This window comes from Phacochoerus africanus, chromosome 2 (assembly GCF_016906955.1).
Source record: "Phacochoerus africanus isolate WHEZ1 chromosome 2, ROS_Pafr_v1, whole genome shotgun sequence".
NCBI classification, from domain to species: domain Eukaryota; kingdom Metazoa; phylum Chordata; class Mammalia; order Artiodactyla; family Suidae; genus Phacochoerus; species Phacochoerus africanus.
The window spans coordinates 123,497,006-123,511,267 of NC_062545.1; the positions used below are offsets into that span (position 1 = coordinate 123,497,006).

Sequence of the window (14,262 nt, forward strand, 5' to 3'; positions counted from 1 at the left end):
TCGACGAATGTAGATCTTTTTTAATTGCAAGAATGTAAAAAAATTGGGGTAGTAACTAAAGCTTCTTTCCCTATCAAATGCAAGAGCATTTTCTTCTTTTTTTTTTTTAGTTAAAAAACATGGTTTTGTTTAAAGTAGAAAAGCTGACAATAAAACAGCACTCAATGGATGAGAAGCAAGGAACCAGGAATATACAGCACCAACTTCTCAGGTCGTCAGGTCTGGTTTGAAATAAAAATTTTCCTGCAATTCATACTTTTGAGGGTCAGTAGTGACCACATAGATAGCTTGTACCAGGCTTCAGCTCAGCTTTCTGCTCTCTTTTGCTTTGAACTGCATTTAGTCTGCATCTCCAAGGTTTGTTCTAGTCCAGGTTGGCCTGAAGCTAAACAGAGAAGCCTGACTGACTCAATAGCAGTCCCAGTGATTAGGAAATCAATGCTCAGGTTGTAGCAGTGCTGCCCAGTAGAATTTTCTAGGATGACGGAAATGTCCTATAACTGTGCCACTCAATGTGGGGGTTACTAAACACGTGGCTACTGAGCACTTGAAATGTTGCTAGGGTGAATGAAGAACTGATTAAAAACTGACACAATTTATGGAGTTCTCATTGTGGCTTAGTGAGTTAAGGCCTGATGCAGTCTCTGTGGGAATTCGGGTTTGATTCCCAGCCTTGCTCAGTGGGTTAAGGATCTGATGTTGCCCGTAGATGTGGCTTGGATCCCGTGTGGCTGTGGCATAGGCCGGCAGCTTCAGCTATGACTCAACCCATAGCCTGGGAACTTCTAGATGCCCTGGGCATGGCTGTAGAAAGAAAAAAAAAATGGACACAATTTAAATAGCCACAAGTAGGTAGGGACTAAAATATTGGCACAGGTGTAGAGGAAGTGGAGGGACTACATGTGTCATGTAGATTTGGCTGTTATTGTCAGAGGGGTTCCTTGGACTTGGGAATGCCTGGAGACCAGGTCAGAATATAAGGAATGGAATGATAATAATCTTTATAGTTAATAATTATTCAAGGCTATTATATGACAGACATTGGGCTAAATCCTATTTAATGCAATCATTTTAACAACTCTTTTATTTCTTAAAATTTTTATTTATTTATTTTTGCTTTTTAGGGCCGCACCTGCGGCATACAGAGGTTCCCAGGCTAGGGGTACAGCTGCTGACCTATGCCACAGCCATAGCAATATCAGATCTGATCTGCGTCTGTGACCTACACTACAGCTCAAGGCAACATGGGATCCTTAACTCGCTGAGCAAGGCCAGGGATCGAATCTTCAACCTTATGGTTCCTAGGTGGATTCGTTTCCGCTGCGCCATGACAGGAACTCCCTCTTTCCTTTTATTAACACTGACTTTTGGCCAGGCACAAGGCTCTATAGTTTCTCTTTCTATCTCTGTTTTATAGATTCTGAAGTTGGGCACCAAGTGCATGCCCGAAGTTGTGCAGCTAGTCTGTGCTGGTGGTGAAATTTTATCTCTGGACCAGATTTTTTATGCACATGGACTATTGTTCTTTGTACTTTGCTGATCAGTCCCTGGGGACACAAGTTGCCAGGGAGCTCTGTTGTGGCTGTTTCATGCCCAGGTGGGATAAGTGCCAGAGGCATTAACAACAGTAAGGACTGCTCAAGCCAGAGAAGGTTCAGCATTTTTTGACTGTTTCTGGAATTGTGCAGACTATGTGGTCATCTGGAAGACTGACTGCTCGAGCACAGTAAAAGGCAAAGAGATTTTCTGGAGATGATGCAATAAAATGACTGAGAGAGAAAAGAGACTGCTGTTTGAGCTGTTTCACATAAGAAGTATCTTTTCTGGAGATGATGCAATAAAATGACTGAGAGAGAAAAGAGACTGCTGTTTGAGCTGTTTCACATAAGAAGTATCTTTCTGGTGTAGTTAGTAGGTGAACACAAAATGTTTACTAGGTCCTAGAACTGGGATGCATCTGGTTCTCTCAAAGGAGTGGTTCTCCCCCCACCCCACCAAGATTACAATTTTATTTTTATACAGTAAGGCATTGCTTAATCAAAATACACAAGAAGAGAGATATTCCATTTAGCTGAAGTTGCTACATATTCTTTCTTATTTATAATTGTTCATTTTCCTAAGTCCTGTTCCTTGAGTACAATTTGGTATAGGGATAAAACTCAGATGGCTGAGGAAAGACAATTTAAGATCTCAGGACCATTGTCTTGGGTTTAGGAGGAGATGACCCATGGTGTCACCAGGACCCATTCTAGCTCCACATTATCATGTTGACTATATTTACTATTTATACCAAAGGAAGTTCACCAAGTTACACATAACCAAAACATTGGTTCTTATGTCAAACACACTTTGGTGTATAATTTCAAAGGAGTGGTTCTTTAACTGTATAGCTTTGGAAAAAACACTGATGTGTGGGCCCCCACTCAGAACTGAATCTAAAGCTCAGGGGGTGGGTCCCTGCACCTTATACATAAAAAAATTTTCCCAGATGATAGCAACACACACCCCAGATGATGGCAACACACAGGGAAATACCGCATTTCACAGTGTGTGGTAAACGTCCAGAACTAATAAACTTCAGGTGTTTTATCATATACAAGCATAAACGGCATTAGAAGACTTACACAAGTTGCAGGTGACAAAGGCATAATGGGCTCTTATCAACAGAAATAAAGATTTTAAAATCAGAGGATCTCATCATTTTTAGGTCATGGTCACAGACAATGAGCAAAACATCTCTTGGTGATGTGGCTGGGCCATGGCTCTGAGGCTGGATGGAATTCTGATAATATCATCTTCATAGAGGTTTTTAGAAATCTCTAAAGCTGAAAGCTGGCTAGAGATGCCCTCGTTTTTCAGTATACTTACTTTCTGTAGGTAGTTAACTCTTCCAACAGCACCAGTTTTTCTCGTGTAATTCATAAATCCGATATTGCCTTCAGTGGAAGCATAGAATTCATATATGAGCATGTCCCCAAATCTCTTGATGAATTCTCTCCACACATCTGCTCGCAAGCCATTTCCCACGGCCATTCTCACTTTATGGTCACGATCATTTGGTTTCTGCAGCAGGAAGAAGAAGAGACCAAATTAAAATACCTTTGGAGCCTGTACTTCCATATTCATAGTGGCCTTTATGTTTCTCCGTGTTTATGTTGGTTATGAATTCACCTCATGTCACCCCCACATGTTAGTCCCCCTCCCTCTCACAGTATGGGCTGATGGTGGGAATTCTGATTTGGAAGCTGCAAGTCTTGGACTTTTCCATTTTGATTTTTAAGAGTCAGGGTGAGACAATTTGACAGAATTAAGTGATGCCAACATTTCATCCATACCCAATCTGAAGTTTAAATTATGGGTTGATGGTTTTCTTGATGAGGCTGGTCAACCTCAGGGAAAGGCCAGAAAGGAAGCGCCCCATGGGGAAGGTCTGTCAGAGACCGACACAATCTGAAGCAATGATCTCCACTTGATAAGGAAGAAGAAAATAGGAATGCAGTCCAGAGAGAGAGAGAGAGAGCGAAGGAGAGAGAGAGAATTATCTTTTGTAGATCATTACAGAGAATTCATGGGAGGGCCTGGCAGGACTGGAGAAAAGACTGCTGATCTCATGCTCATTTAACAGATAGACCCAGAGGTCACAAGAGCAGGTAGAACTGAACCAATACAATGAAACGGTCCTGATGGGATGGGAAGGAGGAGAGACAGCGGAAGCTGGCTCCCAGTTGCCTCAGGTGGCCTGGGAGGAATAGGCTTTGCTATAAATAAATATCACAAAGGAAAAGCTGTTCTGAGTATAAGAACTGAAAGCACAGCCTGTATTAGCAAGAGGAGTGGGTGAGGACTGGGTTGCTTTCCATTCAACCATATATATGAGGCCCTACAACTATGTCCAAACCTAGGGTAATTTTAATGATAATTATATATATGTTATTATTAAAGTCTAGTTGATTTACAATGTTGTGCCAATTTCTGTTGCACTGCAGTGACCCAGTCATACATATATATGTGTGTGTGTGTATATATATATATATATACACACAGAATGTGTGTGCGTATACATATATACACGCACACACACACATACATTCTTTTTCTTATATCATCCCCTATCATATTCTATCCCAGATAATTTATATTAATAAGGCAGCTAATGTGATGCCAGGCAGAAGATCACAGCCTAGAAGGACAGGTAAATAAGTTTAATGTTAACTTGCAAAACTGGTAACTGGATGACCTTTGCTCTAACAGAAAACAGGACGGAATGAGGTAGAAGTGCCAGGTAACTAGGATTCTCCTTGCCTATGAAATAGGAATTTCTCTGAACAGCAACTTGATTAAAAGAACAAGTGCTCTAAAGAGCATTTTTCTACATTATATCCTACTCTGTGAAATCACTGTGAAGTGATTTTGGAATAAGAGATGCTTTCTAGAAAAAAACTGAAGATAGAGGCTGACAGTTCTCTATCAAGGGGAGGACTTTTGATACAGCACTTAAAAACCAACCAAATGATTAACTGGTTTCCATGTGAGAGGAGCCAAGGGGCCAGGGGAGGAGCAGCGTAGATGCCTTCCACTTTTCAGTAGTTCCATGGTCAAAATTTAGGTGGTGACGCTCTTTTAGGAGTCTAACACCTGTTACTGGTAAAAACTGGGCCCCTTGTGCAGTCTTTTTGAGGAGGTAATGTGTAGAGAGAGAGACTATGGGCTTTGTGCTAGTGGTTCTTTATAAAAAATTATTATTATTATTATTATTTTTTGCTTTTTCTAGGGCCACTCCCACGGCATATGGAGGTTCCCAGACTAGGGGTCCAATCAGAGCTGTAGCCACCGGCCTACGCCAGAGCCACAGCAACGCAGGATCCGAGCGGCGTCTGCAACCTACACCACAGCTCATGGCAATGCCGGATCCTTTAACCCACTGAGCAAGGCCAGGGATCGAACCCGCAACGTCATGGTTCCTAGTCGGATTCGTTAACCACTGCGCCACAATGGGAACTCTAAATTATTTTTTTTATTAAAGTGTAGCTGATGAACAGTGTTGTTCAATTTCTTCTGTGCAGCAAAGTGACCCATATATATGTGTGTGTGTGATTCTTTTTCTCATACTACCTTCCATCATGTTCTATCACAAGAAATGGTATATAGTTCCCTGTGCTGTACAGTAGGATTCAACGCTTTATTCTAAATGGAATAGTTTGTACCTACTAACCCGAAACTACCTGTCTATCCCACTCCTTCCCTCTCCCTCTTGGCAACCACAAGTCTGTTCTCCAAGTCCATGAGTTTGTTTCTTTTTTGTAGATGGGTTCATTTGCTATATGTTTTAGATTCCAGATATAAGTGATATTATATGGTATTTGTCTTTCACTTTCTGACTTACTTCACTTAGTATGCGTCTCTAGTTGCACTGCCAGAGGTTCTTAACCAGGGTGTTGAGGAGACTTATCTTTGAAGACTTCTGAACCTGAATAAACCTATTCATTCTGACTAAGTGGCAATCTACTCTCTTCACCAGTTTCGCCCATCTCAAAGTCACTGAATCAATTCCGTTTTATAATTCCCAAGAATGTATAAGTCTGGAGACCGTGGATCTGGCTTGCTAGATTTATGCCTATTGTCCCGATGTGCTTTTTAACTACACTCCTTTCACTCTCAAATGTTCCTGTTTGGATAATGGTTTATAGAGTCACCCTGTCCATAAGGCACTTCTCTCCTCAACAAGGATCATCCCTTTCCAGAGACCACCCTTGCCTCCTCACTGCCACTCTGAGAATAAAACATCACAAATATGTGTGAAATACTTTCTTTTAAAAAGAATCACCTGACTTGGGGCTGACCTGGTCCCAGACCTGCATGAGAAGCTCCAAAGTAGTATTCCAGTGTGTAAACCTAAAACCTCACTTCTTCCATATGCAGCCCACAATCACCCTCTTAGTTCATTTCCTTGTCTAATGGGTGGTAAACATCCATCTTTCCCATTAGACTGTGAGCTTCTTTTAGGCCAAATAGGTCTATATTCAGCCACAGTGCCTGGACGAGTGTTTTACACACAGGGCCATTCTGGTAATAAAAGAAGAAATAAGCTGCACCAGGAAACCCTCAACTTCCCTGTTGAGCAGTTAATGGCCGGGACATTAGTATCAGGGCAGGACTTGGGTGCAAGAAGCTGCAGTGCCCTGGATAAGTGGGAAGTGGGTCAGCCTTACAGGTGCAGCTATTACCTATGGGTGGCAGGTAGCTGGGCTCATAGTCATAATAACTTTGGCTCAGTTTTCACCATAAACTGAGGGATCTTACTACACCAGAAGAAGAGATTAAAGCTCTAGGCTGGAAGTGTTTGTGGACACAGACATGGAGATCCTGGACTCCGGGTATTTCTCCAAAAGGAGAAATGGGATTTCTTCAACACCAAAGCTACCCTTCAAACGTGCTGTTATTTTAGGTCAAGGGTCACCTGCTCATTTTTTCTTTAACAAAGATAGAACATTCTGTTCCACAATTAGAGGTGAGGCACAATAGGCAAACACACCTAGAGGACTTTAATCCGCACCGAGATTGAACAACTGAAGAAGGGTAAGAAGTCAGGGTGTCCCATGAGGGCACCAGGTAGTCAGAGGAGGCAAAAGCTTTGATTGAGGGCTCTACTATGTGTCAGGCAATTGCCCTGCACTATTTTACTTAAGGTTGTAAGGATGGGAGAGGGAATCAAGTGTTTGCCTCACATTACCACTGGGAAATAGAGCCTTGAGAAGCTTAAAATAATTTTCCCAAGATCACACAGAGAGCAACATAGTTGCCCTCAAATTTAAGCCCAAATCCACATGACTTCATAAAACACCCTTTTCCCCAATTAAAAAAAAAAGTGACATGTACATTTTAAGAATCAGATTGAAATGAAAGCTTTGAAATGCAGAATGCTGTTACTCCTCATCTGTCCTCATCTTTTGCATCCAGCCTACCACCCAGAGGCAGATAATTTTTAATCCTAGTAGCTATTTCTTATCTCCATATTTCTAAATTAAATACTTATTTTTTTATTTTTTGATAATCATTTTAGGCATTATTTATTGATTTCCTACTGAGCTGGATAAGGAGTAAACTCCGTCCCATTTTTCCAAAATCACAATTTTTGGGTAAATCAATGTTCAGTGCTCACATTACTTTGCTCCTAATCCACCACCGATGAGCTAAGCAATATATGAGGAACACATTTTTTGAACAAATGTTTTGTCTTTCCTGAGATAAATGTCTCCCTGCCCATTTGCTTCATTGTCTTAGTTTCTCTTTGAAGTCCTTTCCTTACTCCCCCAAAGCTCTAAATACAATATTCCCCATGGTGAAATCTACCAGATGACTTAATTTCCTTTTTACCATTTTTCTTCCTTTTATATCTGCTCTAATCTGGACTAGTTGTTTTCTAGGCCTGGGAATACCCTTTATCTTTTTTTCCTTCATTCTTTGTCTTCCTCTTTTTTTTCTCTCCTATTTAGATGGAATACTTCCTCTAGGAACTTCCTAAAGGAGAGTATATGGGAACTAAGTTTTGTCTAAGACTGAATGTCTGAAAACATTCTTATTTTACAGTTTCGTAATTTGGTTGGATATAAAATTCTAGATGGGCAATATTACTTAGCATTTTGAAGGCACTACTCCCTGTGTCTTCCTTTTTCTTTTTTATGGCCACAACTGCAGCATACAGAAGTTCCCAGGCTGGGGATCGAATCTGAGCTGCAGTTATAACCTATGCTGCAGCTGCATAGTGCTGGATTTTTAACCCACTGCATTAGGTCGGGTATCGGATCTGCACCTCTGCAGCAAACTGAGCTGTTGCAGTCAGATTCTTAACCCACTGAGCTATAGGAGGAATGCCTCAAATGTTATTCTTATAAAATTTTTTCTCTCTGTTTGGTAGTTTTTTTTTTTTTGTTTGTTTGTTTGTTTTTTTTTTTTTTTGCTTTTTAGGGCCGCACCCATGGCATATGGAGGTTCCCAGTCTAGGGGTCTAATCAGAGCTACAGCTGCCGGCCCATGCCACAGCCACAGCATTGCCAGATCTGAGCTGCGTCTGTGACCTACACCACAACTCATAGCTACGCTGGATCCTTAACCCACTGAGTGAGGCCAGGGAAAGAACCCACAACCTCATGGTTCCTAGTCGGATTCACTTCCACTGTACCACAATGGGAACTCCGGTAGTCTTAAAATATCATCAGAGCATAGTGAAAATTAAAAAAAATTCCACTGATTTTATTGGGTACGCAATTGGCCTTTTCAATCTGCCCTTCAGTCCTGGGAAGTTTTCCTGTATTATTTCTTTAATGCTTTCCTCCTCTCCATTTTTTTCTATTTTCCCCTCCAATTTCCTTTTAAATCAGATACTGGCTCTTTTAGATTAATTGTCTAATTTTCCTACTTTGCCTCCCCTTGTGTCCATTACTTTATCTTTTCTCCAATTTTCTGTAAGTTTTCTCAACTTTATCTTCTAATCTTTCTATGGGTTAAGTAACTTTTAAATCATATTTTTATTTTTCAGGAGGACTTATTCTTTTTTTTTGTAGCATACTATTTTTGTTCCATGCATATAAAATCTTCTCTAATATCTCTGAGAATATTAATTACTGTTTTCTGGAGCTATTCTCCTGTTCCTTTTTTTTTTTTTTTGGTCTTCTTTTTGCTATTTCTTGGGCTGCTCCAGCAGCATATGGAGGTTCCCAGGCTAGGGGTCGAATCGGAGCTGTAGCTGCCAGCCTACACCAGAGCCACAGCAACGCAGGATCCGAGCCGCGTCTGTGACCTACACCACAGCTCACGGCAATGCCGGATCGTTAACCCACTGAGCAAGGGCAGGGACCGAACCCGAAACCTCATGGTTCCTAGTCGGATTTGTTAACCACTGCACCACGACGGGAACTCCTCTCCTGTTCTTTGATGCTGCTTTTTCTTTTTTGAAAATGACCTTTCTGGAGTTCTCTGGTGGCTCAGCAGTTTAAGGGTCTGGCATTGTCACTGCTGTGGCTTTGGTTTACTGCAGTGGTGCAGGTTCAATCCCTGGCCCTGGGAACTTCCACATGTTGTTGGCACAACCAAACAAAATGATCTTCCCTGTTAGAGGCTTTCTTTCGGTGTCTGTTCATCTGTAGGAGTAAGGCAACAAAAAGATGTTTGACAAGCTCTGTGTAGTGGGGAGGGGTTGCTGCCAGGTGAGCTGCACCACCTGGTGATGGGCAGTGGGCCAATGTCCAGTTTCTTTTCTGGGAAAATTTAGTTCTTTCTAAGAATAACCCTCCTGAGTCTCTTGCTAGCAAGCATAAACTGCCCGCTGGAGTTCTGGAAGCTGTGCAGGGGAAGGGAGCTGGGATCTCCCTGGCCAGTAAGTAGATAGTTACTCAACCTCTGGTCTCAGTGCCTCACCCCTGCCCTCCTTGAGGTCCTTAAGTTCAAAGCTTCTCTAGTTTTTCTCCAGAGAATAAACCCCATGTCTCCTATAGGAGTGAGAGACAGGAGTAGCTGTTTCATGCAGAGACCTGGAAAAATCCTCCTGTTTTCAAGCCTGGTACCTCATCTCACGTTGTATCTGGTCCCTCCAAATTCTCAGGCTTCAGGAAGTCAATCAGCTTCCTTCTTGTTGGTAACTGCCTCTCAAGTTTCACCCCTCTCAGCCCTGCTATGCCAGTGACCTTCATTTTTCAACTATGTAGTTCCTGGTTGCCTAGTCTCTTAGTTTCAAAGATGCTAGATCTTATGTTTCTGGCAGACTTCCAAGAGATAAAAAGGCAGAAGCTATTCACCATCTTAGAAAAATTCCTGAAGTCCTTTTTTTTTTTTTTTGGGGGGGCCACATCTGCAGCATATGGAAGTTTCCAAGCTAGGGGTCGAATTGGAACTGCAACTGCTGGCCTACACCACAGCCATAGCAACACAGGAATCGAGCCATGTCTTTGACCTACACCACAGCTCACAGCTATGCCAGAAACTTAACCCACTGAATGAGGCCAGGGATTAGACCTGCATCCCCATGCATACTAGTCAGGTTTGTAAACCACTGAGCCATAACAGGAACTCTGTTTTCTTTTTTTTGTCTTGTCTTTTTTTTTGCTATTTCTTGGGCCGCTCCCGCGGCACGTGGAGGTTCCCAGGCTAGGGGTCGAATCGGAGCTGTAGCCACCAGCCTACGCCAGAGCCACAGCAACGCGGGATCTGAGCTGCGTCTGCAACCTACACCACAGCTCACGGCAATGCCGGATCGTTAACCCACTGAGGAAGGGCAGGGACCGAACCAGCAACCTCATGGTTCCTAGTCGGATTCGTTAACCACTGTGCCACACGGGAACTCCTGTTTTTCTTTTTTTAAATTTTTTATTATAGTTGATTTACAATGTTCTGTCAATTTCTGCTGTACAGCAAAGTGACCCATATATATATATGTGTGCGTGTATACACACGCACACATATATATATACACATTATTTTCCTCATATTATCTTCTATCATGTTCTATCACAAGTGATTACATATAGTTTCCTGTGTTCTCAACAGCAAATACGCTGTACTTCTGCATGGCTCCCTGAGGAGAAAAGAAAGCACCCACTGACAGGAGTGAAAGGGTGAAATTCAGCCTTTCGGCTTTACAGAAGAGGACTTTCTGCCTCCAGTGTATTGTCCCACTGCAGCCAAAGGGACTGTCTTAAAAAACCACCTCCCACATCACTCTCAGGCACTTTAATGGTGTTTTATCACATTCACACTCGAATCTCAGCACAGAAAAACTCTTGCTACCTGGCCCAGCCAATTAGTCTCTCCTGCTGGCACATTGCTTGCAGTTCCCAATATGCCAGGCCCTTCATTCCACTGTTCTGCACATGCTGTTCCAGTTAACCATTAGCCTTTCTTTTTTCTGTATGGCTGGAGAACTTCTTTGCACCCTTCAAAACTCATCTTCTCTTGAAAATCTTCCCTTTTGCTCTGTCCTTCCCCTGGTCTACCTCTCTCCTGGTGCTCCTAGCTCAAATTATTCATTCTCCATTCTGTTTTCTATCAAAAGGGAGGTGCTGCAGAGACAGTCATTTCAGGCTGGGAAAGGACCAGAGAGGTTATCTAATTTTGGAAGGAAGGCAGACAACACTAGGGAGGTGAGTTGAGTCTTCAGCTGTTTCAGGGTTCTGGTCTATCTATTTCCCTTTCCAAATACCAGGACTTCTAGGTGTGACATCTGGAAGTCTTTTCTGATCTCCTTTTCCTCCTTCCCCTCTTCCCACCCTGCTCACATTCCCTATAGGCAGTTCAAAGCCTCATTCAGACCCCTCTCTGTAGCTTCAATCCCTGATCACAGTAGAGAAACATTCAGCTGTAGCTATATCTTGTTCCAATAAATACTTTTTGCCTGAATGACATTGTTTCGCGGACAAGTACATAAAACAAAATTGGAGCTGACAATTGTACACTGTGTGAGATGAACCAAACTGGACGTTCATTATAAACAGATACTTCTGGATGCTAAGACCCAAATATAACCATGGAAAATGGGTAAAATAGATACAAAATATTCATCAACAATACTGTAAAATTATCTGAGTCAATAGCTTTGCTGTCCAACCCCACTCGACCTTAGATGAGAGAGATCAACTAATTTGAATGTTTTTTATTTCTTCCTTCATGCACACGGAGGGCAGAATTGTCATTGATTCATTCAGTGATATGTATGGAACACTTATGGTGAACCACACATTCTTAGGCACTGAAAATAATAATAATGGCTACCATTTGTTATTTACTAAGTGTCCGGTGATTTGCCACAAACTTTACGTACAACATCTCATTTTGTCTTCACAGCCTCCTATGAGGTAGGTACTATTTTCCCCCTTGTTAACTGGTAGGAAGCTGATATTTAGAGAACCTAACCATTCTGTTCAAACAGTAGAATCAGAGTTCAGGCCCACTACCTCCAGAGTCCCTCTTCTTAAGGATGACATTAAGTCCCTTCAGCCAAATCTGAACTCCTGCCCTATGGTGGCTGGGTGTGTTCCTCCCTAGTTCTCTGCTCAACCAAGGGAGCTCCTGAACAGGTTTAAGGAGGGGGAGGAGAAGCATAGTGGCCTCCACCTTTGCACCATGCCCCTGATTCTCCTGGTGAGCTGTGCCATGTCTATGGATGGCACATGTACTCAGCTAAGGCAGGAGCTGCCTCCCCGATATCCAGTGCCTGGGGGCTGCTGGAAGTGTTAGCTGCTCAAGGACCAGCCAGTGGTAGTAGCTCTAAGGGTGAGAGATTTCTGACCTGGAGCCTTCCACCATCAGTTCTAGTTTATATCCACATTTGAGAAGGCCTTTTGATACAATCTTTCTTTAAGTGCTCTTTAAATCCATAGACTCTGGATCTCCTAATCATGATTTTTAAAAAAAAATCATGGTAAAATACACATAAAGTTTACTATCTTAACCATTTTTATCTGTACAGTTTAGTGGTACTAAACAATTCATTATCTTGTACAACCACCATCATCATCCATATTCATAACTCTTTTCATCTCACAAAACTTAAATTCTGTACCCATTAGGAGTTCCTGTTGTGACTCAGCAGAAACGAATCTGACTAGCATCCATAAGGATGCTGGTTTGATCCATAAGGATGCAAGTTTGATCCTTGGCCTCGCTCAGTGGTTAAGGATCTGGTGTTGCCATGAGCTGTGATGGCAGGCTCAGCTCGGATCCCACACTGCTGTGGCTGTGGTGTAGGCCAGCAGCTGTAGCTCCAATTCGACCCCTACCATGGGAACCTCCATAGGTCACGGGTTCAGCCTTAAGAAGACACACAAAAAATTTCTATACCCATTAAATTCCCTATTCCCCTCTCCTCACAGCCCCCAGCAACTACCATTCTGCTTTCTGTCTCCATGATTTTGACTACTCTAAGTACCTCATAAAAGTAGAATCATACACCACTTGTCTTTTGGTGATTGGCTATTTCAATGTACATAACGTCCTTAAGGTTCAAACCATGTTGTAGCATACTGCAGAATTTCTTTCCTTTGTAAGGCTGAATAATGTTTCATTGAATATGCATACCATCCTTTGTTTATCCATTCATCTATCCACATTTTAGCTATTTGTGAATAATGTTATTAGAACATGGATATGCAAATATCTCCGAAACCTTGCCTTCAGTTCTTTAGGGTATGTTCCCAGAAGTGAGATTGCTGGATCATATGGTAATTTTATTTTTAATTTTTTGAAGAATTGCCATCCTGTTTTCCACAGAAGCTGTATCATTTTACCTTCCCACCAATAGTGCACAAGCATTCCAATTTCTTCACACCCTCATCAACACATACTGTTTATTGTTTTTTTGATAGTAACCATTCTAATGGGTATGAAGTGCTATCTCATTGTAGTTTGATTTGCATTTCCCTAATGATTAGTGAGGCTGAGAATCCTTTCAATGTGTTTACTGGCCATTTGTAGATCTTCTTTGGGTAAATGTCTGTTCAAGCCCTTTGCTTAGTTTTGAATCAGATTGTTTTATTTACTTTTTGTTGTTGAGTTTTAGGAGTTCTCAATATATTCTGGATATTAATCCTTATCAGAGCTAAGACTTGCAAATATTTTCTCCCTTCTTTGTGTTACATTTTTACTCTGTTGATAGTGTCTCTTGAGGCACAGAATTTAAAATTTTTCATGAGGTTCACTTTGTCCATTTTTTTTTTTCGTTGCCTATGCTTTTGGTGTCATATTTAAAAAATCATTACCAAATTCAATGCTGTGAAGTTTTATCCTATGTTTTCTTCTAAGAATTTTATTGTCCTAGGTATTAAATTTTGGTCTTAGATCTATTTTTAGTTAATTTTTATATATGATGTTAGGTAAGGATCCAACTTTATTTATTTGCATATGGATATTCAGCTTTCCCAGCACCACTCATTGGAAAGACTATTCTTTCCCCCTTGTCAAAAATCATTTAACCATATATGTGAGGGTTTTTTTCCTAGGCTCTCTATTCTTGTTCATTGGTACTTTACATTAGTATCACACTGTTTTGATTAAAGCTTTGTATTAAATTTTGAAATCAGGAAGTATAAGTACTCTAATTTTATTCCTCTCTTTCAAGGTTGCTTTGGCTATTTAGGGTCCCTTGAGATTCCATAAGAATTTTAGGATGGGTTTTTCTATTTTCACAAAAATCATCATTGGGATTTGATAGGATTTGGATTGAATCTGTAGATTGGAAGTAGAGGCATTTAAACAATATTAAGCCTTCTAATCAAT

General features: G+C 41.4%; 1 protein-coding gene across 1 annotated transcript in view; it reads right to left on the reverse strand.

The window, feature by feature from the left end:
* The window catches only part of SLC27A2 (solute carrier family 27 member 2), a 48,804-nt gene that overhangs the window by 10,620 nt on the left and 23,922 nt on the right, over positions 1-14,262 (reverse strand). The window contains exon 5 of the mRNA XM_047769444.1: positions 2,869-3,063. Coding sequence (XP_047625400.1) covers positions 2,869-3,063 — 195 coding nt within the window. The remainder of the gene's footprint in view (positions 1-2,868; positions 3,064-14,262) is intronic.